The sequence below is a fragment of the Colias eurytheme genome, chromosome 9, assembly GCF_061535395.1.
Source record: "Colias eurytheme isolate Ceu_HAF_F1 chromosome 9, ilColEury1 Martin Lab GWU primary, whole genome shotgun sequence".
NCBI classification, from domain to species: Eukaryota; Metazoa; Arthropoda; class Insecta; order Lepidoptera; family Pieridae; genus Colias; species Colias eurytheme.
The window spans coordinates 274,951-302,050 of NC_142988.1; the positions used below are offsets into that span (position 1 = coordinate 274,951).

At 32.7% G+C, this 27,100-nt stretch overlaps 2 protein-coding genes across 2 annotated transcripts in view; both read right to left on the reverse strand.

Moving 5' to 3' along the window:
* Positions 1 to 5,395: 5,395 nt before the first annotated feature.
* LOC149905509 (uncharacterized) lies at positions 5,396 to 6,896 on the reverse strand. Its single transcript, XM_090105337.1, has 2 exons — positions 6,712 to 6,896; positions 5,396 to 5,940 (listed from the first exon to the last, which is right to left on the reverse strand). The coding sequence occupies exons 1-2, from the start codon at positions 6,850 to 6,852 to the stop codon at positions 5,797 to 5,799; spliced, it is 285 nt and encodes a 94-aa protein (XP_089961463.1). The 5' UTR covers positions 6,853 to 6,896; the 3' UTR covers positions 5,396 to 5,796.
* A 7,525-nt stretch (positions 6,897 to 14,421) lies between these two features.
* Positions 14,422 to 27,100, reverse strand: part of LOC149905510 (uncharacterized) — a 38,080-nt gene continuing 25,401 nt past the window's right edge. The window contains exons 3-6 of the mRNA XM_090105243.1: positions 18,797 to 18,850; positions 18,395 to 18,574; positions 17,861 to 18,052; positions 14,422 to 17,453 (exon numbers count right to left, since the gene is read on the reverse strand). Of these exons, the coding sequence (XP_089961369.1) occupies positions 15,394 to 17,453; positions 17,861 to 18,052; positions 18,395 to 18,574; positions 18,797 to 18,850 (2,486 nt within the window). The 3' untranslated portion in view covers positions 14,422 to 15,393. The remainder of the gene's footprint in view (positions 17,454 to 17,860; positions 18,053 to 18,394; positions 18,575 to 18,796; positions 18,851 to 27,100) is intronic.

Here is a 27,100-nt window from a genome sequence, read left to right on the forward strand (position 1 = left end):
CGATTCGGAAAGCATGGGGAGGAACCGGCAAGATACTCCATAGTTGCTCTTTTAAAATCATGTCAATATTACAATTAATTACAAATTGCTATAAAATTTAACTTAAAAATTTAAATTGTTTTCATGTACGTTAATGTTTCATTGCATTTATAGATGAGATACTAGATTATTAATTTTCAGAATTTCAAAATAAATATAATTGGGTGTAATTAAAAAAAACGCTCTACTATTATACGTATTAATTGTTAGCAACAAAGTAGTCTAAAATTCTGTCTTCACTTTTTCTCAACCGAAACATACCATCAATGTCGTGGCGTCAGAAGTCATTGCAATTAGCAACAATTAACATGCACTGGTCTTAATGTCTTGGGATTATGGTGAACAATTTGTAATGAGCTTACAATGTCCCTTAATTATTATATTACGTACCTAGAGTGTTAAAATAGTAGAGTGGTATACCAAGTCATTTGTTGTATTTTATTTTTTGAAACTCATTAACACAAGTACTTACTAACACAAGTACTTTTGTTCATATTTTGAATGTGATTAACTTATTTCAAATATGTACCTAGATTCCGAAAATAATATTATCAATTAAAGGTCTCCTTTACGCGTTCCCAAATTATGAGGTCATTTTTTTATTGTTATTTGTATTTAAACGAGTTATTGTATGTTTTTGTTTGTTTATATCGTGTATTATTTGTTATATGTTTTGTAAAATGCTTTCAGTAGGCTAAGCTTACCTAAGCTTTTGAATTAAGCTTTCATGTACATTTTCTAACTATAAAACTTTGTCCTTAAAGGCACCTGCTAGTATCATATCCAACTTTATAACCAGTTATTTTAACTATATGACTGATAATTAGGTCTAGGCGGATGCTGGTTGAGCCCTAGGATTCCTAACGGTGCGCGGCGACGGCGGCCCGTGTGTTCCGGCTTAATTGTGATCATAATTAACACAAAAAACACCTATATACTATCCACCTTACCATTAGCAAAGACATTTTAAACTGTTAAAGGAAAACCTTGGATGTAACAGTACTGGATTCTCCAGTAATTGAATTAGCTAATTATCGATAAGTAACGACACCTCTGCAACTGTTATATACCTCCTATACGAATGTTTATTTGCTTCTGATGTAGCCTGTAGGTGAAGAGTTTGAACTTCAATAAGTTTGTGATGGATTGTCGCGTAAACATATGAAACACTTTGTATTTAGCTATTTAAATGATGTTGATGAACTTATTTGGAAATACAGGCAAAAGGCTTGGTGAGTTACAAAACAATACCGTTTACGAATGTCGTCACAATAATTATGGATGGTGATCGGATGTTACGTCACTGGCCTGCTCTACCGCGACTGCAATTGAGGCCATAGAGTTATCGATGTACCCGTGGGTTAGCCGTAAGTTATATATTGTATTGCCTGTAAGTTATATCATGGACTTAGTAATAATATGACTTCCGAAGAGAAAGCTTACGATAAATCGATATGACAGAGTTGTCACCAGAAATAATTTTCTGACTCAAAACTATTTTTAAACCGAATGAACACGATCGAAGTATTAATAGATATTATAAACTTAGATCATTTTCCCGTTTTCACGTGTATATTTTTTTTAGTAATCTAACTTTATTTTTCACAATCTTCAGTATAACGAGGTTATATAATTAGAGACAACCCTTAGAGGATGTATGAAGTATATTGTAAAAACCGCGGAAACTCAGCCGCGTCGGTCAGCGACACCACTGTTGGATCTGCACTATTTTTAATTATTACTCAACTGAAAAACAAAGATTCATTTACTCTTATAGATAGAGTAGTTTTTCAAAATCTTTCGAAATAAATAAGACAAGCTAAGTATAAAATCCATCATATCAATTGTAAGACCAGAAAAATACTGGAGTTTTCCAAGTTACAGAGTAAAATTATGATGTCTTTCGCAGTTAAGATTAAACGAAATTCTAAACATATGGTCATAGGAAATAGGGATCTCTATTTCCTGACACTTCTCACACAAGCTTTAATAATTATAAAGTCATTATATTATATATAATTGAAAAACATTTCCTTGGTCGGTGAAAACAAAGTGAATAATTAGAATAACCTAAAACCTATAACTGGTGGAGGATGATGATAATTACAATGTGTCGGTAATTAGGTATTCTCGGGAGTGGTCACTGGAGGGTGTGCAGACGAAGAGGGGTGGGAGGGAGATCGCAAAAACATTGCGCTCCCACACGCCGCTGTCACTAAGCGCATCATATTTATTGGGGTGTGTACAAACTGTGTGTTACATTTATTTATGTTTATTTTATACTCTTATATGACATCGATAAATTAACATATTATAACTCATTTTAATTTATTATGAAAAAAACATAGACTTATCTTCCATACTGACGGTCCATTTCAGTAACTATTAACCTGAAAGAATTTTTTAAAGCTCTTTTAAACTATTGAACTTAATTTTGTTGAAACCATGTTGGTTTACCATCTACATAGAATTTAGAATATTCTAAATACGTTATTCACTCACAAAATGTGTTTTCTTGACAATATACATCCTCTCCCAAGGTTTTTATCTATTCCAAAATTCATCAAAATCGGCTCGGTGGTTTAGCAAGATTTTCAGATAGAGTTATTTTCGTATTTATAATATTTGTGAATATAATATAGATTTTTAGGCTTAATATCTTTAATTATCTAACTTTGTGCACTTAGCCCAACAACAGAGCACTTTATAATGATAATATCAACTCGTCAATGGCACTACATTGCTGAGTGTATAATTACCAGTGTTAGATAAACTCGGATTTGCCCAGGGACGTGCCAGGGATACACAATATATTCCCTATTTTAATATATATTGAAAGAAGGTTTGATATATTTTCTGTAAGACAATCGGCTCTTATGAATATAGAGATAGAAGACTAATCGGCTATAGGAGAATTACAAATAACTATCTTCTTTATAAAATTTCTTTATTTGATTATTAATTCTTACTTATACATACTAAAAGGTATTGAGGATTATTTTATAAACAGTTTTGTTAACAGGAAATCTATACTATATATAATATTATAAAGCAGAAGAGTATGTTTGTTTGTTTGTTTGAACGCGCTAATCTCAGGGACTACTGGTCCGATTTGAAATATTCTTTCGGTGTTAGATAGCCCATTCATCGAGGAAGACTATAGGCTATATATTATAATCACGCTAAGACGAACAGGAGTGGAGTCATGCGGGTGAATCCGTGGAGCGCAGCTAGTATTCGCTGCAAGGAAAAGTAAATTGAAAATCTTCCTATAATTCAATAAATAGAGCAATAAAAATGTTTATTTTTACATACTTTTTAAACAATCACACCCAAAACTGCACCATGTACTTATCATTTTCCTTATTTACTAGGTATACATTTCCTAATGTATTCCGTCACCGAGCGTCAACAAAATAGTCGCAGACCACACGCACGGCTAACGGTAGATCATAACATTAATTAACTGTATCAAATACCGCGGTGTCGCCTCACACTTCCTTCTACATTATCTATTCACACGTACAAACGATTCGATTCCCACGGGTGGGACTTTTTCAAGAATATCGTGTATTTTTCTTGGAAAACTGATTATACAGTTTTCATGGAAAAAATCTAACGTAAAAGCTTCAGTCAAGGAATTTTCTTCTAACAAATAAAACAAGAATAGCTCTACTAAAATTAATTCGCTCTCTAATTTGTTAAAAAAAAAAATATTTTGTACAGGGAAAATTTGTTTAAGTAAAAAATATTATTGTTATTAATATAAATAATATAACATTACATTGGTACGTGAGATGTACCTACCTACATGTACTAAGCTTTTAACTTACAAAAAAAGCTCATCATTACAAAATATTTATAATGATACTTTTAAAAGGCGCCATCTGTTTTGTGAGTATAGAAACAGATATGGACAAAGTGATTACCTCAGTGATTACTTTGTGAAGTTTTCTTTAGAGACACTAGATAGAGCCACTATCAGTTCCAAAAATCTTCTTATATATAAAAATGAATCGCAAAATGTGTTGGTAAGCGCATAACTCGATTTCGATAATTCTTTTTTTATTATATTCCTTGAAGTACGAGGATGGTTCTTATGTAGAGAAAATGTAAAGATGTACCACGGGCGAAGCCGGGGCGGACCGCTAGTTAATTATAAATACGTACTTGAATCATCACTGTATAGTATAAAACAATGTCGCTTTTTCTGTCCCTATGTCCCTATGTATGCTTAAATCTTTAAAACTACGCAACTGATTTTGATGCGGTTTTTTGTAATAGATAGAGTGATTCAAGAGGAAGGTTTTAGTATATAATTTATTAGGTTTTAGACAAAGCGGGTGAAGCCGCGGGCGGAAAGCTAGTTAAGTAATAATATGATTAAAGGAATATATAATAAAGGAGAAATATACAGTATTCTTTTTATAATTAAGTAATGTCATTTTGTTTTGTTCACTGAATCCCAATGTAGAGTCGTTTGAACTAAACTCTACTCTAGAAATAGTCAATCAGACGAATACTTTAACTAAATATACATATTAAAATTCTTACCTTTAGTGTATTTATTATTTACTGCTCTCTTTGTATATACAAATAGTACTCCTAATAATATTGTAAACAGGTAAAGATTCCATTTCTAACTTTGAATGTAAACAATTTAATTTAGATTATTTGCAGGGGCTTTTCCAGTGTATGTCTGTGGCAAGAGGTTAATTTTTCTTCACTATATGCATCTTTACATATTACCCAGTGATATTACTTATCGCATTTACTGCAAGATTGTTTTGAGACATTTAAAACAATTGCTTGTGGCTCTCACACTCACATAATGTAACAATGTATGTAGATATTCAATATGTAATGCTTTCAAAAAACAAGGCATTAGATGCGCTGTCACGATAAAACTAACGAGACACTTTCATCTGATAAACTATCAATGGTTATTTATTGTAATGGCTGTGATGTAATGTCTTATAAATATCATATTATGTGTAAATTTTTTATTGTATGTACATATCTACAACCGTATTTAAGAATGTTTTTTCTTTAGGCATGTAAGTGATCCCACTAAATGCATGAGTATCATACTTATTATAGTTTTACTCTTTTCTGTAATTTTTCCATATACGATTTTGAGGATTGTTCCTATACTATATTGTACTGGTCATTATATAATTTTAACATTTTGATTTTGAACATCCTATCTATTTAGTACTTTAAATACTTTACAAACTTAACTATACGTATAAAAAATTGTCACAGTAAGTGTAAAGAATTGCAATTCTTATTTTATGGGTAATGATGATAATGATGAAAATTATGTCATCTAGTGGTTACATAATAAAACAAAATGTATTTCGTTATAATTTATTATAAAAATTCAAATGTATCTAAGTATAAAAGATGTAATATCACATTCACTGTGCTTGCTTCACCAATAAATTAAATATTAGTCAACAGTTGGCCCCTGGGAGCCGTAAAACTGGAAACGGACATAAAATTTTATGAGGATTCTTTACGATTATCGTACTATTATCGTACTTATGTAGTAAGATGTAATCCATGTGGAATTAAATATTTCCAATTTGAGATTAATCTCCTCTTAAATATAATTTTATAAAAGTATAATGCCATTCAATACAGAAGGTTTTTTGTACTATAAAACTTGTACTCATTTCAGGAATATTTGATTGTATCACATGATAATCTTTTCGTATGTCCGTTGCCAGCAGCCTATCCTAGTATTGTTCTAACTCAGTGTTGTCCGACGTGGTTGACCTGCGTCTGGAGGTTGTTGATGACCTCTGAGGGGAGCTGATCGCCGAGGATTTCGAAGAGGTTGATCTTTTGGTTTCCGGGGATGGATTCGTAGGCAGCTAGTTCAATGCCTTCTTCGACCTGGTGGAAAAATCATTGATAAGTTTTATTTTAATAAAGTGTCTTTATCCTATATTAAATGTAGGGTTTTCTAACGAATAACACACATTAAATATTTATTTGCGGTATGAATGGTTGAGTTTGATGACTTTCATTTAAAAATAATATTTGTTGGGTTGCTCCATTGTTCATTTAATTTTGATCAATAATCAGAGAGTTTTCCGAACTGCTTTTTAACATACAGTTTATTCACATTATATGCAAACAACCAAAACTTTTATTGTTTCTCTTGAACTTGCAGTGCCGAAGTGCAAAAGTAGGTGACATGTCCGTGTGCATTTAAAGTAAATATTTACCATAAAGTTTCCGTTTGTTTATTAGTATTCTGAAAAGCTGCTTTCTGAGAAGGCGAACATTATGCACATTTACCAAGAATACAGCATTTATATTGTAATAAGTTTACAAGCGATAGGCTTATTTAAATCAAAGTAATGGAGCTTTATTGGACGTTATCGAGTAATAACTTTATGTGATAATAGTCTTTAACAAGTTAGACTTATAATTTTCATTCAATCTTGTAAACATCGAACTATAAATCAGTATTGACAGATTGTTTCTTCTTTACAAGAATTAATTGTTATTAAAAAATAACTTCAAATTTAGATCTCTAAGTTGTTAGATCGCTTTTAGTTTCGTGGAAATGCCAACGCATTAAAAGCGATTTAATATTTTAATCTCCTGCACTCTATTCAAGCAATCATCTAATTCATTTAATTCTACTCATCTTCTTACCTTCTGAATAACAGCATCCTTAGGGATGAGATACGTGCTCTGCGCCTGCTTGATGGCCTCCTTGCTGTAGGCAGCACCTTCCCGCTGCGGCGCGGCGCTCACGGCCACGGCTACCAACAAGCAGAGCACGAAGGATTTCATCTTGGAATAACTCCTGGGAACACCTGGAAGTAATGAAGAATTGATATAGCTTTGGGGAGAATAAATATGTCTTTATAGCTAAGGTACTTGATACTATTTGTTATGAAAATGTGAAATTTTATTAGGATATAGTTTTCTGACGTCATTACATATTTGATATTGGATATGTTAATATCGTATCAAATGTGTATACTATTATTAAGATATTGATTTCTATAGCTGAAAACCGTGACTGATAGACACGTGTCAGACAGTAAATTGCGGTGTATTTTAATGAACTAAATAGTAATATCGCTCTATTGTCATAATTTATTATTGGAAATTATTTTTACTCTTTTGTTTATAAGAGCTTTGGTAATCAGATATTCATCCCAATTATGCATACCAAATCTCACGGAGTTTTATGTACAATCACATTATCCCACTGATATTATCCCAGTTGTATACGGATGCCTGTATGACGTCATAATTTGACATAATTCATATGTATGACAGGGTTAGCGAGCGTGCATCTCTTTACGCAACGCAGTTACGTTACCATCCATAATATACAATTGAAAGATCGTCTACTGATGCGTCGAGCACACGTCGCACATAAGTAACATGTCAGTATTACGAAATTAAAGGCTTAATATCATCGATAATGTTGCATAAGAGGCTGTCGCAAGACGCTGATAACTGCCAAATGAGGAGAAAGTAGTCGAGTCACGATCTTGATAGTGCAAAAAGGCTTCGTCCTGCGCGTGCGCAGAACGAAGGCTTTTACAAGAGCTAATGGATTGTTTCTACGTTTCGAGAAAGTTGGTCCCATTAGTGGAAAGGAATTTTAGTATGCTCGGATTTGTACGAAAACTTTCGTTTTGTTTTGCCAAATCTGTAATTTCTAATATATTTTAATAGGCTTTTAGAATATCATCGATTTCCTCAATTTAATGAATATTTACGATTAATTATTTTGTGAAGAGGTATTTTTAGTTTTTTATTTGTTTAAATGTCATACGAATGCGAAATTTTTCCATAAGCTCAACGCGCGACGTGTAGATTGTCCGGTATTGTAATCGTAAGTTTGAATGTCTATTTTGTATTGATATCATACCGTGTTTCATCGATAAAGCTTGCATTAAGATAGTTTATGACCTTACTAAGAAGATAGTAACTATCTTAGTTTAAAATGTAAGCTGTATCTAAGAAACATGGTATGATGTAATGACATATATGAAGATGATATTTGTATGTACTCGTATATGGGTCTTTGTAACTTGTTTTGACGGCGCCATCAGCAACGTGATTTAACTGGTTATGTATTAAAATAATCTGATATAGAAACCCGTTAAACCAAAAGCTCTGAAGCGATATTATCTAACTATAAACTATGTCTTATTGGGAAACATTTGTCCGGTTTGTTTCGACGAGATATTTAAATGCTTCTATATTGCACGCCTCATAAGCGAAGCGTTGAGGTGGGTACTACTGTCACTTCGCGCAAAACATCTGATTTTTCAAACTTAAAATGTCTTTATGTATCATACATTGCACTTGTAAGATAATACATACACACACATATTAAGAAAAAACACTATTTTTAACGTTCATGATATTTTTGATGTCATTTTTGTTATTTAAACTAGTTAAAAAACAGTTTAAAAAAGTTCTGTCTTGGACGTCCGTGTGTCTGTATGTGCGGATCCTTTTTCTTGTTAACACGATAGCGACCGAAATACTTTACTAATCGAGTCTTTTTTTTTCTCTTACGTTTGATTATGCTCAGGAATAGAACCCTTTCATTTTTCAGGGTCTGATTCGATGTGGTTTAATTGTTATTAAATAAACAAAAATAATAATTAATAAATATTTATTAAAAAAAAATTATGAGGCGTGCACTTTTGGATTTTCCAAATTATATTTGTGAAATAGTCTTTATATTATTAAGAGAATGGATGATTAACGTTCTAGAATGTTTAAGTGAATACTATAATTTACCATAATATAAAGAATTATATTGCAGGATGAGCGGATAAATATAAAATCAATTATTAGGCTAGGTAATTTGTTATAAGACAATAAACACTTTAAATATTATTCTTCTCTAGATTCACAGTGATCTTTACGTGTCTAAGGTTCATTTCAACATACAGACAAGCAGAGAAAAATAAATAAATCTACACCACAGATCGCTGACACAATGTTTCAAATTAAGTAATAACATACGCAACTTTGTCTAGAGGATTATAATTTATAACGATATACCTATGACATAATATGAATCTGGCACTGATCTCATTCCCTCGCGTGATGCAATACAGGAAAGTGATGCTAACTCACTCACACTCACTATATGCATGTCGAAATTTAAGATATTTATCACTTTTACTTTTTATATTGTTATTATGTTATATGAATAACCGAGACAAAACATACAAATAATATTTAAAAAATATCGTATTTTTTATTATATATAAAGCCATTCCTATTATGATATTGTTATTATCATTTCAAACAAGAAAACTGTGTCTAGTTTAATATCTACGATTCGTGATAGGGTAGTAAATATTGTTAGTTGTATACTAACGTTGTATAAAAACTACTGAACCGACACATTAATAAAAAAATTAAAAAAAAGAATCATGTCGATTCTAATAGGCTACTAAGATAATACAAACATGAAGTGATAAAATCGAAACCAAATACGAATGACATCACAAACTTATAAAGCACATATAACATACAAATATTAAAATTTATTTTCAAAAATAGACTGTGAATGTAAATATTTTCCTTTAAATAGATATCTATAGATAAACTATTGCTGTGAGGCTCCTAGTTCAACATAAGAACTTAAAACTTATTAAAGTTTATTTAATGCGACATTTATGTATTCATTGTACATATTATAGCAAATGTTATAGAAAATATTAACCCTTTACGTATCAATTATAATTATTCTGACAAATTGTAGAAAATAAGTTTTATTAGAATGTACATATTTTAATTAATTGATGATGGTAGAGTATGAACGTTGATGTCTTTTGTTCGTAGTAAATGCTATAAGAGTGACGTTATTTATAGAATTCACATGTTCATATGAAAATAAATAATCATTATATATTTAAATATACATTATTTTTAATAAGAGGAGATTAAAGGAGATTTTTTTACTTGCACAATAAATATTCAAAAATTTTCTTGTGTAATAGGCACTTAAGATTTTAAATATATTTTTTGAAGAAAATATATAATTATTAATACGATTAAAACGTCCGGTATACAATTGGCAATAAAATAAACAATACCTTAAACTCACTCTTCATTAAACAAAAAACCAAAACAATTATCAATTAAACCAACAAATAGATACAATTCACCAAAATAAAAACAATTAGAAAAGTAACATAATGTGCGACTTACCGAAAGATCTTGGAGTGAGGCGCGCGCGCACATCACAGCTTCATATATCGTCCCCCTCCCCCCCGCAGCACTTTCACCGCCCCGCTCCTGGCTCCCGTGTCATCTGCCGCTTATGGCAGACCAAGGCACTAATGGTGTAACAAATTTAGGACCGTTTAAGGGACTGAGATGAGGCTAGTATGCAAATCATTTATTCGCTGAAATTGTTCGTGAGAACAGCGTGTAAATGGGTCAGACTAAGGATGTATGGTATATAGAAGGATCTAGAAAAGCTTAAAATAAAATGATGAAGTAATTCTCTGATCTCGATTTCGATTCTCTGGTAGGAATTGCTAAATCAGTTGCCACTACAAAGCTCTAATGATGAAAGCATCTTAAAGACGGATAAAATCGACGGTCCTAGTGTTTCAAAGTTTATGGTACCAACCTGTATCTGTCTTTAATTGTGCATCAGATGCTTTGTATATTTGAAAAGCTAAATTTAACTTATAGAAAGAATAGATCTAATGATATCGAAATTCAATCTAAGAGCATTGCAAAAGCAATTGGTAAAGCTGTATAAAGCTTTATCTGTTCATTAAGCTTTTTCTGAGCGTTGATCCCGCCTAAATTCAAAAATTTATTTTAGTTCATAATCTTCTTTCAAAGTTCATCTAGCTTGCAATTTTCGTAGTTAAATGTGAACTTATTATAGAGCAGTCCTCCGAGTGACCTGAGTGCGTATGCTCGTCTAATTACATACTATTACTCTCAATTATTTACTAGGTAGTCGTTCTAGATAACAAGTACTTGATGTGTTGATACGAATCAAGTCGACAATTATGCATTTTTTTCTACGAAGGTGTTTATATAATATTAAAGTAGCTTTCCGAACGTGGCTTTGCTTGGATAGAGGTAGATATTTTAGGTCTCTGCTTTACCCCAAAGGGCAAAGGTAGCTAAAGATCTATGACATTATATATTTTTAATGAAATGTGGCTATTTTGTGTGACCATATCATACAGCTGGCTTTGGGAATAATAACATAATATATTTTGATCAGACTTCATAAATTACTTTTTTTATTCTTCCTTTTTTTACTGATTTGAAAATCCATGCTAGAACCGTACATTATTCACAAAGTGTCACCAAGTCGTGTTACTCTCCACCTCCACCTTTTGCTTCGTGGTCACATTGCACCTCTTTCAGCCTTTTTTAAACTTTTTAAAATTACATTCAAAACAAATCTGTATCTTTGATAATAATTTACGGACTTTCAATTTTATGATGATGTAACTTTAATATCTTATCCGGTGAGCAAAAAGTAATATAAACATATAAGTACACTATGTATTTAAGAAAGTAATGTATGTGTATTTGAGTGCACATTGATAGATCTAACCGGTAACTCAAATAATGAAGATCGACATAAAAGCGCCATTGGAAAGTTATTTTTATAAAGTAAATGTTTTATTTCGGTGTCGCTTTTGTACAAGACTGTAAATATATTCGTAACATGTAGAATATTTGCATGAAAGTCAGTGAGATTTTATTGCAAAATCAAACGTAGGTCACTACACTAACTTTACTTATTTTAATTTTGCATTACTTGGAGATTATTTTTATTGCTCTGTAGTGTTAAATTAACTATATTTCTATCCAAATTTATAATTATTTAAAGTACAAAACTTAAACTTAAATATATGTATACCATAGCGTAGGATGGTTTCTTAATGCAAATTTGAGAATCTTTATCTCAATAGTATATTATCTCTAAAATGATGGACAAATCTACGAACGAAACATTATCGAATTTTATTTTAAAAGAGTTCCCTAAAAAAATTAAAATCCCAAGCGTCAGGGAGTATCATACTAATCTATATGTCTACATACACAACCTATCCATAAATAAATATCTGTAAAATAAATACAGCCACAATCAACATGTAACTGGTAAGTTGGTAACATAAGAGGAGCAAAAGTTCAGACGTTACCTTTCTACTGACCGGCGACCGCTCTCCGACCGCCATCTTCCGCGGTCGCAATCGCTTGCGCAGAACATTCCAAATTTTACGGTTGCATTATTTTAGAAATGAAATAATGTATTAACATCGTTCAAGGATTATGTGTGTATTATCATGGTTTCAATTATATAGTAGCTGTAAAGTTTTCTTGCTTAATAGTTAATCGATTATTGATACCTATAGGATTAGCCATAACTCTTAGAATAATTAGTATTATATTGATATAAATTGACTTCATATACCTACTTAACATTGTACCTCTTTAGTTCTTCCATAATTACTTGTTTATGTAAAACTCACTGGAAATTTATTTCTAGCTAGAATAATTTATGATCGAAATAATATTCGACATTTGAACCAAATAAATTTAGAAGTTAGTTGATATTATTCAAACTGGAAGATATTTTTAAATAATGGACCAAGACACGAGGCAAATTGGTTTTAAAAACAATAATGACGAATGAAGAGTGAGGTCAGAGGTTGATGCGCAAGCGCAGCAGAGGTTAGGCAATGTGCTGGCAGACGCTGTCGTTCGGCTAACAAAAATATATATGTATTGCAATTTGTATACACTTTGTATCGACCGAATATTAAAGTAGTTATTGTGAACTTAAATTGAATACTTAGAAATTATTTGGAGACAGATAGAGCTAGGTACATTATACAACACTAGTTAAATTTAACAGCCACGGCGAAAATTTGTATTTTTATAAGCCATAACTGTTCCACTGCTTGTTAAAAGACCTCCCCAAAGAAATCAAAAATAATTTCCTTATTTCTAAGCTCTAGTAAAAACCACGATATAGTAAAATAAATTCATAATAACATTAATATTATCCTTTCAATAGTAACACAAACATACTCAAAAGGTTATAACTTATATATTGTATATAGGTATTCTATTGTTTCGACCTCAGTTATGTTGCGTCCAAAATATACGCAAGAATTAATTAACTAATCGACGCGTATTGTGTGCACATAATATTATTACATTATATTGATTAGAAAGTCAAAGCAGGCTCGTCAAAGAAAATATAATAATCTGTGCAATTCAAGACTAAAATAACATTTAATTAAGGCACGCAGGGAACTTTAATTTTGAGGTAAGTATTGTAGGTATACTGGGGGAATGACTGGGTGAAATATACTAGGTACATATTACATATATTTGATAAAATATGACAATGTTTATGTTCTCCTTGCAGCGATGATGCAGTACACTATTGATCAGCTACTATAAACTACTCAAATTTCTATAATAATTATTTTAAATACTTACTTAGTTTTATTGTCTAAATGAAAAGTTTCGATGAGTCGTGTGAATTTAAGATTGAAAATTAAAATACCAGTTTAATGTACTGTAAGTAATTCCACTTTGATACAAAATACAAGTTTTACATAATTTTATCTAACTATTCAATGAATGTATAATATGTTTTCTCATATAAATCAAAATATTTACTCTTACAAAATTGCTAGCGTAATTCTAAGAGGCGCAACAAATTCGAGATATTTTTTTCCAATCCATTATCCACATACGTTACCTTACACTTCAATAAATTTACCCGATTAAAAAGGAAAAAAATCTCTCTGATCATCATCATCAGAATTTGATTGTCCACTTCTGGACAAAGGCCTCTTCCAATGCGCGCCACTGAACCCGGACGACGGCCCTCTGCCGCTTGTTTGTTTGTACGCGCTAATCTCAAGAACTCCGCTAGTTTAAATATAAATGTATTTTTTTAAATTATATGTTATTTTTAGGAAGGAAGAAACACGATTTTCAAGTATCTTTAAATTTTAATGACCTATTAAATAAGCCATTTTATATGTATCATTACAAAATTTTCTTTAATTATTTAAGATTCAAAAGCAATTATTTAAGATCACATAAAATAAAATATATTAATATTTTTAATACTTTTAACAAGCCAAACGATCCTGCATTGCAGATTGGTTTGGCTTTATCGATAGTTTGTTAAAGTATTCCCAATTTGAAAGTGATAATTCTATTACTATTCTAATCAAAGATAAAAAATACAATTTGGAATTGTTTTCTAAAATTTATAATATACTTTTAGAAAGTAGCAGTTCTGTAATGGAGATTATAGTAAAATTTTCCAGGATTATTATTAACTAAAGATTAAAAATAAAAGACACGTTCAGTCTAATTTGTTTTATTTGTAAAAAAACAATCATAATTGAATACATAATATGAATGAGCACGTGCGCTTGTTGCCCCGGAAAAGAAGTGGTCTTCCGGGGCAAGAAGGAGCACCGGCCGACTCGACTTAGCCATAGAGGTGAACCAAAAGTTTAAATTATCCAAAGAGTCATGATTACTTACTATGTATGAAATCACTTTACCAGTAGCAATCGTCCAATAATAAAGTAATCATTTAAAGTACGTTAATTATAGTCCTTTGGCAAATCAAAATCTCACAAATATTAATATTATAACATCGAAAACAAATTAACTCAATGTATTATCAAAATTGTATTCATCACTGGTAAAGTAATTAATGAAGAGTAAACTGTACATAATATTACATTAAAATTACATAATTTATATTGAGCTTGATCATCGCTTTATACGCGTAGAAATAGAAGATTTATTTGTGCAATAATTAGACACTTTGTGCGTTAAAACTACCACTGAATATCATAAGTTATTGCTAGCATTTGTACCAAATTTTGTCACATTCACAGGCAATCGGTCACGGGTCGGCTAAGGAGTGTTTAATCTAAAGGAACTAATCTAGTCGGAATGATTCGCTCGTTCCATCGCGTCAGCTAGCGAACATGGCAACATGGCTCCGGCGGACACCCGCCGTCACTAATTGACTAGCTTGGTTAATCGATTCACGTTTCTCACTAAAATAAATAACTTACACACGAAGCTTTTGCAACGACGAACTACGCTTAGCTAAGATTATAAATAATTTGTCCAACTAATATATTAATAAATTCAACCAGCGACTGGCGGCTACTTAAATTATAAATACGCTAATTCACAATTGACGATACGATTAATCTGTAAATGAATAGTCTCTACAATACTTAGTTTCAATAACGAAACTTAATCGATACGAAATGCTGAAAGTTGAGGTTCCTTTAATTATATTTGCGCCTCTCATGGAGCAACACTCGAAGTATCTAAGGCGTGTTCTGTTGTCTCCTCGTCTGCGGGCGAAGACGTCTCTGCTTGTTCATCCAGTGTCGTGTCGCCTGGTACAGCTTTGTCGTCATTGGACGATGGAGCCTTGTCTGCACTTGCGGATGTTTCGACGTCAGAACTTGGTTGATCATTGCTGTTTTCCATAACTACTTTCGTAGGATGTTTATTTATTGTTGGGACATAAGATTTGGTAATTATTTCGAAGTCTTTCTTGTCAATGGTCCCGTTGTTATTTTGCGGGCTATTGTCAGATACGTTATCTATAATGGGCCTTTTAGTTGTCGGTTCTACTTTGTCATTCGGTGGTGGTGAGTCAGTTATGCTATCTGATTCTTCATCTTCGATCTCTACGTTCTTCTGTTTGTTAACTGAGGGCTGGCTTTTACTTTTGAAGGGAACCTCTGTAATGGAATTTAAATTCCAATTATTGTTTTTACTTTTGTAACCAGCGTTCACCGGAATCAGTTCTTCAGAGTCCGAAATCGTGGTAGAGCTTGAACCGTGATGTGCGTCGGGTGAGTCAGTATGATCGCTAATTAAAGCCACATCACCGACTAAATTAATTAAATCATTCAACACACTATTTTTCCTTGCCCGGGGAGGTTCAACTATCGCCGCACTTTTTTCGTTATCGGGAACTATTTTGATTAGTTCGACGGCATCTGTGGCAGTCTCTTGGGAACCAAACGAGGTGAGAATAAATTCCGTTGTCTCCATGTTTTCAAGCGAGGTGTCGCTGCCGAGTTCCATTTTAGGTATCGAGTCTGACGATAAATCGACATTTAATGGATTAGCTGTAGAAGACGATAATTTGTCATCTGAGCTATTGTCGGTTACTTCGTGAGGATTTTGATCGCTTGTTTCAATTAGTAAAGAGCTCGGTTGATTTTCTGAACTAATATCAGTGGTTAATATTACTGACCCTTTTGATTCTAGCACATTTTCAGTTGTCTGTGGCGTTATCACATCTGCACGAGGTTCTTTATAACTATTTTGTCCCTCCACTTCGTCTCCCAATATTGCCGCACCTTTATCCGATGATATTTGAGCCTCATCTGTGGGTTTTAAATCTTCAGCAGACTCTGTGGTAGGAATATCTGTTGTACTCTCCATATCATCTGTTGTCTCATCTGAGATAAAGGAGGGAATGTTAAGGATTTGAGTAGGAAGAACTGATCTTAGATTTATCATAGAATTTTCTTTCGATGTAGAAGATTCCGTGCTAGATAAATCATTTTTAGTAGAAATACTAGCTGATGTTAATTCCTGTTCAGATACATTTTCCGTAGAAATAGGCATCCCATTTGTCACAAATAACGTCGTTGTTGGTGATTCTTTTATAATAGGTGCTTCAGTTAATATTTTGTCATTCAATGTCATGACGTCATGCATGGATACGTGTTCGTTGTCTAAGTTTTGTTCTTGTATAATTTCGTCATCGTGGTTACCGACTACAGTAAGATCATCGGGTATCGGTGGAAATGCTGGATTATGATCGAATAGCGATGGATCCTCCTCTTCAATCATAGGAGCTTTTGTTGTCAGCGGACTAAGAGATATAGGTTGCGATGGACCACCCATCAATATCAAATTTGGTACATTTGAAGGATATATTTCGCTGTTTAATGAATCTTGTGTGGAAAAGCTTATTCTTGAAGGCGGTGAATCACTGCCCTTTTCGTTAGTATTATCTTCCAATGATGGTTTAGAATCTGAAGATTCGTTTAAAGGTGATTCCGTTTTGAGATCACCAGTTGTCTTTTCAGATGTTACTTCGCGTGGAATAAGTGGAGATTTCGATGATGAATATTCAGCGACGTCCATATTATGAGGTGAGGGTAAGATTTCCTTAATCTTAACATCAGTAACGACAGGTATTTCCGAAACGGGTGTGATTTCTTTGATAGTAATCTTTGGAACCGTGGGCTCGATTGGCAAGGAATCAGCACTGATGTTGACCTCCACAGCAGGTGTACTCGATACAGATGGTGTCATGCCATGGACCGATGTAACTCCTGTAATGAGAAAATGTTCCAATAAATTTTAATTGTTATTTTCCATGTAAATAAATTATGCATATACCTAATAATTTAGACTAAACTGATATTATTTGAAATTGTTTGATATTTTTAGTCACATCATTCAAATGTTTTTGGCGAAAGACTCGGGTTCGAATCCCGCCTCGTAATCGAATTTTGTCCATCATTTAAAGATTTATATCATTTTTTTTAGTAGTAGAGCTTATACTGAAACTCTGAAATACACAGATAAACTCCAACATTTCCATTCAAATAACCGTTTTGAAGCGCTTTCATTACAATTTGAATAATTAAAGTTTTGCTTCTCTCGTGAACGAGTTATCCCCTAAATCAAGAGCAATTCCTACCTTTATCAGAATATGTAGAAGAATTAAAATATTTACCTCTAAGCGGGCAGTTATCATACTCCGGGCAGCACCTGCCAGGCACGAGGCGCGGCTGGCAGTCATCCCTCACGAAGCACGCGATGCGGCGACAGACCACCTCGCCGCCCTGGCAGTAACACACGCGGCAAGGGTCCTGCGGGTCTACTAGCTTCTCACCATTGCCGTATACACGACCCTCTTGCTCACATTCTGAAATTAGGATTTCGGGGTTTAATTTTGCAAACAGATGTTATATGGTTTCATGTATGGATTGCAATTGATGATAAGAAATACGTTAATAACATGATCTATAAATAGAGTTCTAATTAACTTCTAAACCAATTAATGGACAATAGAAAAACTGGTAACTACTCATAATAGGGAAAGTGACTATATAATATTTTATGAAATTTGTATTTTTTATACGTTTTATTTATTTTGTATTTTTAAAATAATCGTTCGAATTATGTTAATGACCGTAATTTACAGTTATTCTATTCAATGCAATTACTAACTGTAATTGAACAGTGCAGATAAATAAAAAAGTATTACCACACTGATAAGTCGGACAGCAGTGGTCCGGCCGATGCACAGCTTTACACCCGGGCCGCGGTTCGCAGCGCTGCTTCTCACACTGCACCTCCCCGCCGGAGCACGCGCAGCGCTCGCAAGCGCTGGCCCCGGGGAACTCGTCCCCGGACATGTAGACCACATCACCTAGTGCGCAACTGCCTGGAAGACGGGGATTTCTTTGTCATTGATGTGAATAAGAAATGGTAACGGGCCAAAGTTAGATCCTAGAGGAACGCCACGTTCACTATAAGTAAAATTAATTTAAGAATTATAAATCTGAAAGTCTGTATATGTATATGTTGTTGTTTTTTTTTATGAAAATTCTGTTTTCCTAGTAGGTAAGTTATTGATGTAACAAGTCATATTAACAAGCATTCTCACCTTCTTTTAATCCTAAATCCATGCTCGTCACATTCGGCAATGGGCCCAGAGGACCTGGAAATAAAGAAAATTTGTTTAAAAACATTTTAAAACTATAGAAACATTGTGTTTTGATGTATAATTCTTGGGAGGAAATTATGGACGCAGTCAGAAATCTTTTCATTTCAAATATCTCACAATCAAATTTTAATATCCAAAAGCGAAGAACATAAAATTCTTAAGTTACAATATTATGTGATACATACACAATCATATTGTCATGTTATATAGGCTAAAGCCAACGGTAAAACCCTACAAACTTTTAAGCCCACTTGATTCTCCTCAAAGACTTCATGGAAGGACCCTCAAGCACTGAACCGTGGAGCATATAATGATGTCAACTTCGGACCATCCTATACGCTTCCTTGATTATTTCTTATTTGTGAATTACCTTAACAAATACTGAAATATATAAACAAACTCATGTTCTAACTTCTTGTATACATATATTACGTGATTATTGATATTATTAAACCTGTAATAAATGATGTAAGACAAATAACTATTAATCGAGTAATCACATAATAAAGTCTGACAAAGTACTTTTTTCAAAGAGTATTAATCAAATTCAGCAATATTATATTTATAACATACTTATTGCATATCGATTAATGTTCTAATGGAATCTTATTATTTAACTTGACACGTGTAAACTGTTATTTCACATATTATTTGTATTGTTATAATGGCAAAGCAATACTCATATAGTTGATTTGAAATTAATTGCCATCTATAGATCGGTCGTCATCTATTCCTTCCTGTGAATTTCTGATTTCGTAAATTCTTGTACATTCTAATTTTTTTCTAACATATAAGATTATATTTATAAACCGACAGTGCAGTTGTCTAGTCTCAATCGATAAAGGTTACCGTAGCCGAAATTCTTGAGAAGACTCCTCCGAATAAATCGCCACATAAATGACTTTTCTTGTACACAGGACGACATTATAGCAGTATAGCGTTCCACCGTAATTATCAAGCAAACGTAATCACATGATTTCTGCTCTAAATCCGTCGACTGCGAGAGTGAGAGAGTGATCCAAGTCATTATTTTCCCGCACTTTCGTTCCAAAGCCAATTATTATTTTTTTGCAATTAGAACTTATCTTAATATTTTCATTTTCACGTCAATTTATCTAGCTTTAACAATTATTTACAGTTCACTCTTCATTAAAATTAGACGATTTATTTACACTATGAGAAATGCATGCAATTAATTTGTTTTTCACGGGTTATTAACACTAATGAGTTACTTATATCAATGAATCGATGATATTAAGCACGATATCTAAAATATTCTTGATTCGATTGTAATAGTAATTTCCTAAAGTTACCCAGGAAGCCCAACATTGCAAAGGAAATATTTCCTGCATATCAATTGAAAAACTGTCAGCTTAAGCATTCGGTGTATGAGACAGATTGTTTTCATTGGAAACCGAATGATCGGAATAACTGAAGCATTGTATCCATTCAGCTGTTACCAGTTTAAGGGTTCACTAACTTCCCTCGTCGGATTGTGGAAAAACTTCGTTTTCCGAATTCATAAAACGCACGTTAGCATACGAGTTACGTAAAGCCAGGCACGAAGGCATGTACAAATGCTAACCCAATTGGATTCCTACTCGCGGGCACTGGAGCGTGAGCTGCGTCAATGCAAGCGCGTGACGTAACGGAGATTGCTTTCGTGTTGTTCTTTGCAAAACGAGAAATGAAAATGCGTGTGTTGTCTTTATATTTAGGTAGGACCAATTTGGTAGGATCAATGGAAATCTTGGAGAAGCGGTAGGTCGGTCCAAGGAATCAATGTCTCGGAAAAACAAGCTGGAAAATACTTCTACCTCTTCTTTTTTATGGCATCTACATATTTGATTTGGAAATTCATTCACAGCAGTTTTTATAACATCTTCTTTATCGATAATATTGATTGGTAATTGCTAGTAAGAAAGAAACGACAATCCGGTCCTATCGGATGTTGTGCAACTACGAAATCTTCCGTTCATATTGAATGCTGAACTTTTTGTAGGTAACTTTTTTATTGTTTGTTTTCAACTTATTACATCGTTCAGAATCTATACTATATATACTTTAAGATATCTACGAACAAAGTTACTAATTAAGATGAGATATTACAGAAACATGGTAGGCCTTCCTGCAATGGGAACTGGAAACAAAATATAGGATCATTATATAGTCAATTGTACATATTAAGGAAAAGGCGCAAAAGCAATAATTAAATTGACCACAATAACACGCAGTAATCGATCAGTGAGGTTTCCTGGAGTATAGCATGTCGGTATCGGGTGTCTGCTGGTCGCGAGGCATTGAGCCGACCCCGCCCTTGCGTGAACCCTAACGTGCCTGATACAGATGTAAGGTCAAGGGAATGATATTGACAATGAGAGTTTGTATTATTGCAGAATCTGTTATGTACGTAATATTGAAATAAGTTTCGTCTGCATAGGAGGGAATAAATAAATGATGCGAAGTGTTAGCGCCAAAATACTGAAAGAAAGCCCAATCCCATTTTCTGCTCAGCGAATTCCTGTCTCGAAAAATATTAAAAACGATCGAAAGCAATATCCTTGGTTATAAGAATGAAAAAATATGTAATCTTCATTTAGAATACACAAACCGACTCAGCTCGCTCGCAATTTGCCATAAATACCTACCCTTAATACACCAACACAAATGCCGCATATAAAAATCTAAACACAAAATATAGAACCTACGTCGTAATAAAGTGTAATATGCCTGATTAAGCCGGTTCTACACGAGCTATTTATGTCCGAAGTTAATCCGGCACAATTATCCGGCCTGCTGGGCTATGGACTCATTTCACGCTCGTGTGTACCGGCTTAACGCCTAATTACCTTATGAAGTATTTAGGGAACGTGCCGGGATGTTTTGGGCATGTTTCGCTTAATCACGGTGAAGGTATAAAGGTGATAACTTCTTGTTGGATTACGAAATAGGGTGAAAATTTGCGTTTAAGTATCTTCTTCAAGGCGCGGCATTTTTATGTAACAACTCGCTATGAAATGTTAAAATTAAAACATTTAAATGAAGAATTACTATATATTCTGGCTTATAATCAAATAAGCTAAGCTATTAATTAGTAAAAAGGTACTAAAAGTGATGGTTGTGAAGCAACATATTTTTGCCAAGCTACAAGTTATAGAAACTGAGCAATTCATTTAATAACTTAATTAACTAGTCGGTTTTTCCTTTAATAACAACTTAAGTGGATAACATGTGTTGACATCTAAAATTATTCTACAGCAAGCCTGTAATGTTTTAAAGTTGCAGCATAATTAAATTGAGATTCAGAAATTTAAAAATGTGTAAATCCTCGTATCCCCGTATAGAGCATGGAGCAACTGCAGTCACATTTTATCTGTTGATCAATATACGTTATAGACTTCGGTTTAAGAAGTAACTAGATCAACATCAGCATCTTACATCTTCGGGAATCTTATCCAAGAACTCATAGTTCTTCTTTAGTCTTAACCACTGTACCAAAGAAAGGTTCATTAGAAATAACAGAACATGAATACTGCAATGATAAAGATATTGTTCTTATAGCCGGATACGTTCATCTATAATGAAGATAAGCGATGGGGAAATCTCGCGTATGCCACATCACGTCCGACTGTTCACGGCGTGTCAACACTTTCGTTTCCGCTTATAATAATAATTCTATGGATTCTGGACCTTTCTAGAAGCATTTGAGTGAGAAAGTTCATCTGTTTGTTGGTTTATTGATTTGATAGACATATATTCGCTATAGTTGTTTGTTTAATCTCTTGAAGTGTGGTAAGAGGTACCTATGATATGGTATAGTATGTTGAAGTGATATTTTTGATGATATCTGCCCCCCTATGCAAGTGGCTTTCTGTTAGCGTAGCGTTCAATAGAATAGACTACGAATGTATGAGATTGACGTAGGCTGTAGATAAACGTATCTACAGCTTACGTATCTACAGCTTACGTCAATCTCATACATTCGTAGTCTATTCTATTGAACGCTACGCTAACAGAAAGCCACTTGCATAGGGGGGCTGAGCAACCAATAGAAATCGAATTTCGATATAAATAAATGACCTAAAAGGACCGATTCCTACAAACAAATTACACTGGTCATCGTCTTATTCATACAAAAAAATCAATGTTAAACTCAAACATTTATTAATTTAATTACACTTCTTCTAGAAGCACTTTTAAACATAAAAGAAGGCCTGCAATTTATTGAGGGCGTGGCTAGTTACTGCATACAATTATTGTCTAAACAGCTTATTCATGGAATCCCCAATATTGGCACATATTGCTGAGTTGTTTTATATTTATCTATGACACGTGCAACAACAATTTGATGACAACTTAATTCATTATTAAAATATATGAGGTAATAAATGTGTTTAGAGATACATTATTAATGATATTTTACTCGCCATATGAATATTCAAAAATAAAACTTTAACATATATTTTATAAGCTTTAAATAAATATTCTCGTCTCTTGCATCGATTATTTTTTTAAGGAAATCAGAATTAAGATGCGCAAAATAAAAAAATAATGTCTCCCCTTTTTTTTGAGAACAAAACTGCTTTCATACGCTATCAGCTATCTTGGTATTATTAGGCAGTGCTGGGTGACAATCCTACATACCTACGTAACCGTGAATCATAAACTTGGTTTGTAATATTATTGTTTATTTGAAACAAGTTACAGTCGAACAATCAAAATTAGGTATGTAATAAAGGTTTATCTTTTCATGAACTTTATAGCAGTTTTATGGTTTCTCGAAAGAAAAAAAACTTAATGATTCATCAATGTTTGCTCTGACGTAAGTTATTTGAACTATTCTGTTTTGAAAATAGATTGTTCAATATAACATTATTCATAAGATAAAGCTGCGTTTACATTGGCTTAGTTACAAAATACAGCACGATACTTAACTGATCCTCATTAAGTTACATTATAATAATAAAAAATTAATTTTCTTAGCAATCTCTAACTTTGCTCAATTTTTAAAATATATAATAATTAATATAATATAGGGTACACGAAAATTTAAAAACCGTAACTAATAAATGTTGGGTGCACACAACACGCTACTATAGGAAACAGCGCCTTATTTATTACATTATTATTATATCTTTAGTATAGTAGATCTTTCGCTATAAAAATCAGTAGGTATATTAATTAAGAATTAAAATAAGTTTCCTTATTTCTGATATTCGTTTTAGTTACAAGTACATAAGATTTACACAAACTTTCTTAATTTCAAGAATAGTTTTAAAGAAAAAAATTAAATTCAGAACGACACATTTTGAATTGACTTTGAGACCACGTTTGAAAATGTGTATTTATCTAAAAAATTGCACTTCGCTTAGTGACCCAGTGTACACCGAGCTTTATGACCGTCTACATGATTCAGCGCACAGACTCATCTTCTTTACAAAGGTCACGTATAGTATTGCTTGTTATCGTAAGGCGTGTGCTTTGATTCCACATGATAATAGTGTTAAGGTTTCTATAAAGAAAAATAATGTTAAATTATGTTACTTTACGAATATTTTCTGATATTCTCGGGTTAGTTTAAGATTGTATAACAGTTTGTTTGTAAACAAATATCTCGAAAATTAAATATTTCTTCATAAGCTCACATTCAAATAAGAATTATTAAAATTAGTCGAACAATTTTATAGCTACGCCAAATTTGAACTATTGTAGAGTTTAACTCTGTACATTTAATGTCCTATAATATTTATTTATTTATTTCTGCATAAGTATTTTTCTGCTTCCTAAATTCTCATACCCAGTCATCAATGAACACGTGGCAATGTGAAATTGTCGGTTTCCTTGTCATAATATCAAGGTGCAAGTTACAGAGTGGTACGTGGCCGATCAATAGGCCTTCGCCCCGAATGTTTATCCAAATATCTACGCAAGGTTTCACAATATATTTATTTGGGTGAAAGATGACTCAGTTTTTATTGAATAACGACGTCTTTGTTCCATAAACTGAAAATTATATGACAATAAGTTAAAAAAATAAAAATCTTACTCCATAGTATTAATAAAACATTAAATTATATTTCGCAACGCTCCAAAAAGTTCTAGAAAACATGAATGAGTTGTAAATCGGAATTCGCGGAACCTCATTCAATGATGCGTCACTTGGGTCAGTAAAGGGCAAACTTTTGTTTACAAGCGTTCTCGTGAAAGCCAATTAATCAATACGATAACAAGTTTTTGGTAAATATTTACAGACCAAATAGATTTAGGAATTATTTGTTTGGTTTTCCTAAACTTCTTTTATTAGCTAAAAGGGCAAATAATTTACCAGACGTCATACTTCAGAACTTACTGACTCTTTTGGGTTAGAACTTGAGAATACTTTCGTATAAAATGTCTCGTTTTAACTTTATGCGAAATAAGGAAATATTTTTATTTACTTTTTAATTGTTTAACAAAACAAGTAAGTGCAATAATACAAGACGTCTCTTGTAATGTATATTACCTTTCGACTAAATCATAAATGGCAAATCTATAATTATATGATGACAGAATATAGACATTAATTCTACGAACATACATAAATATTCAATCGGCGATAAGCCTCAGCTGATTTAATCATAATGATGCGAGCCATTATTCATTATTGACCCCTAACACCGCAATTTACAAAACAAAATATCTATTATACTGTGGTTATTGTACCTTAGCCCTTTGAGTATAGGGAAGATGCAGATCATGTGTTTTAGATACCTACTGGAAGAATTTCTTTACAAGCATAGCCTAGGCCCTAGACCCTCTTAGATCAGTCTTCTGTTCTGACACTTCGAAGAGTTACAATTTAGTGTAAGTTGGTTCAAAAATATTGTATAGAAATTAAAAATTCGAGAAAAAGGATTTTTTTTTATTCTATTGCTGCTGCTGTTATGAAATAAATAATTTTCGGTAAATGTATGAACCAGGTGTTTGTATCCGTTGAATCTTTTGAATTTACATTTAGTTTAAGAGTATGGTAAATGTTGCAAAAGTTATGATAATCCGATTTGTCGCCTCTAATATGTTTGAAATTCGTAAAATATTGAAATAAAAATAAGCATACCTCATTTCATCACTCATAAATATAACTTCAGATCAGGCATTAACAGTAAATACGAAAAGCTTATAACTCGCAATATGGCGCCAGACGGCTGTAAATATGTTTAATTACCACCAACAGTTCCTGGCTTCGTTGGAAATCTCTGCAGATTTTCCCCGTCTTGTGTAACTGCGCGTTTATTTCTATGAAAATATTCTGTTCACTTATCAGAGGAAATGTTCATGTTAACAATATGTGTGACAAATGATTTGTAAATAAACGCGTAATAATTGTGCTGGTGCAATTTACGTCAGAAAGTAAAATATACGTCATATTTAAATAATAAACAATAGTTAATAGCTATTATGAAGTGTTTATGTTCTTTCATAAAATAAAGGTGTGCAAAATTTGTAAACAATGTTAGAAGTCAATTTAATCTCTAAACTTGTAGAACCTGTTGTGAACCTGCGAACCTGTAGTACCTTCTGGGATAAATGCCTCAAAATAAATAGAAAAACGTCATAAAATAGATTTTGTAAAAACAGCATTACAAAATATGTTCTTATCTACAATACATCTAACGGTAGAAGCAATGAAAACTACAAAGTAAGTGGCACAGATAACGAAGGAGGGCGAACCTCACGTTTCCTGCATTACGCTCTTAGAGCCCTCCAGATCCTCTTATAAGTACATACTTATGTTTTTCAACGAGTCTTGAAGAAAGAAGTAGGCATTATTATGTATGAAACAACATAAATGCAAATATTAATATCATATCAATATTAAACACAGTAAACCAAAATCCAATTGATAACATTAGACCTGCTTTAAAACTATAGATTTAGACATTAATTGAATACTTATGTCCGGTTTTGTTGTGTTAAAAAGTAGTCTGTCACTTCCTGATCTTAAATTATGCGTAAAAATTGGGTCAATCAGTTACACCGTTGGACATACAAAAAATCCTTTCACACACCGCATATTCAGTGTTTGCAAAATGAAAGATTTGTGCAATAATATATTTTTATACAGAAAATACCCTAATGCATATATTTATATTTATATATATAATACATATATTTTGAAAGGCAGAAAAAGGAATAAATAAATTTAAAATTTAAGCTATTGATACAGATGAAAAATTTTAAGATGATAAAACATAGCACTTCGTG

Bases quoted from the DNA above. Each gene is read 5' to 3' on its own strand.
- LOC149905509 (XM_090105337.1), bottom strand. From the start codon at position 6,852: ATGAAATCCTTCGTGCTCTGCTTGTTGGTAGCCGTGGCCGTGAGCGCC. The intron at 5,941-6,711 runs GTAAGAAGATGA...TTTTTCCACCAG, and splicing joins AGGATGCTGTTATTCAGAAG to GTCGAAGAAGGCATTGAACT.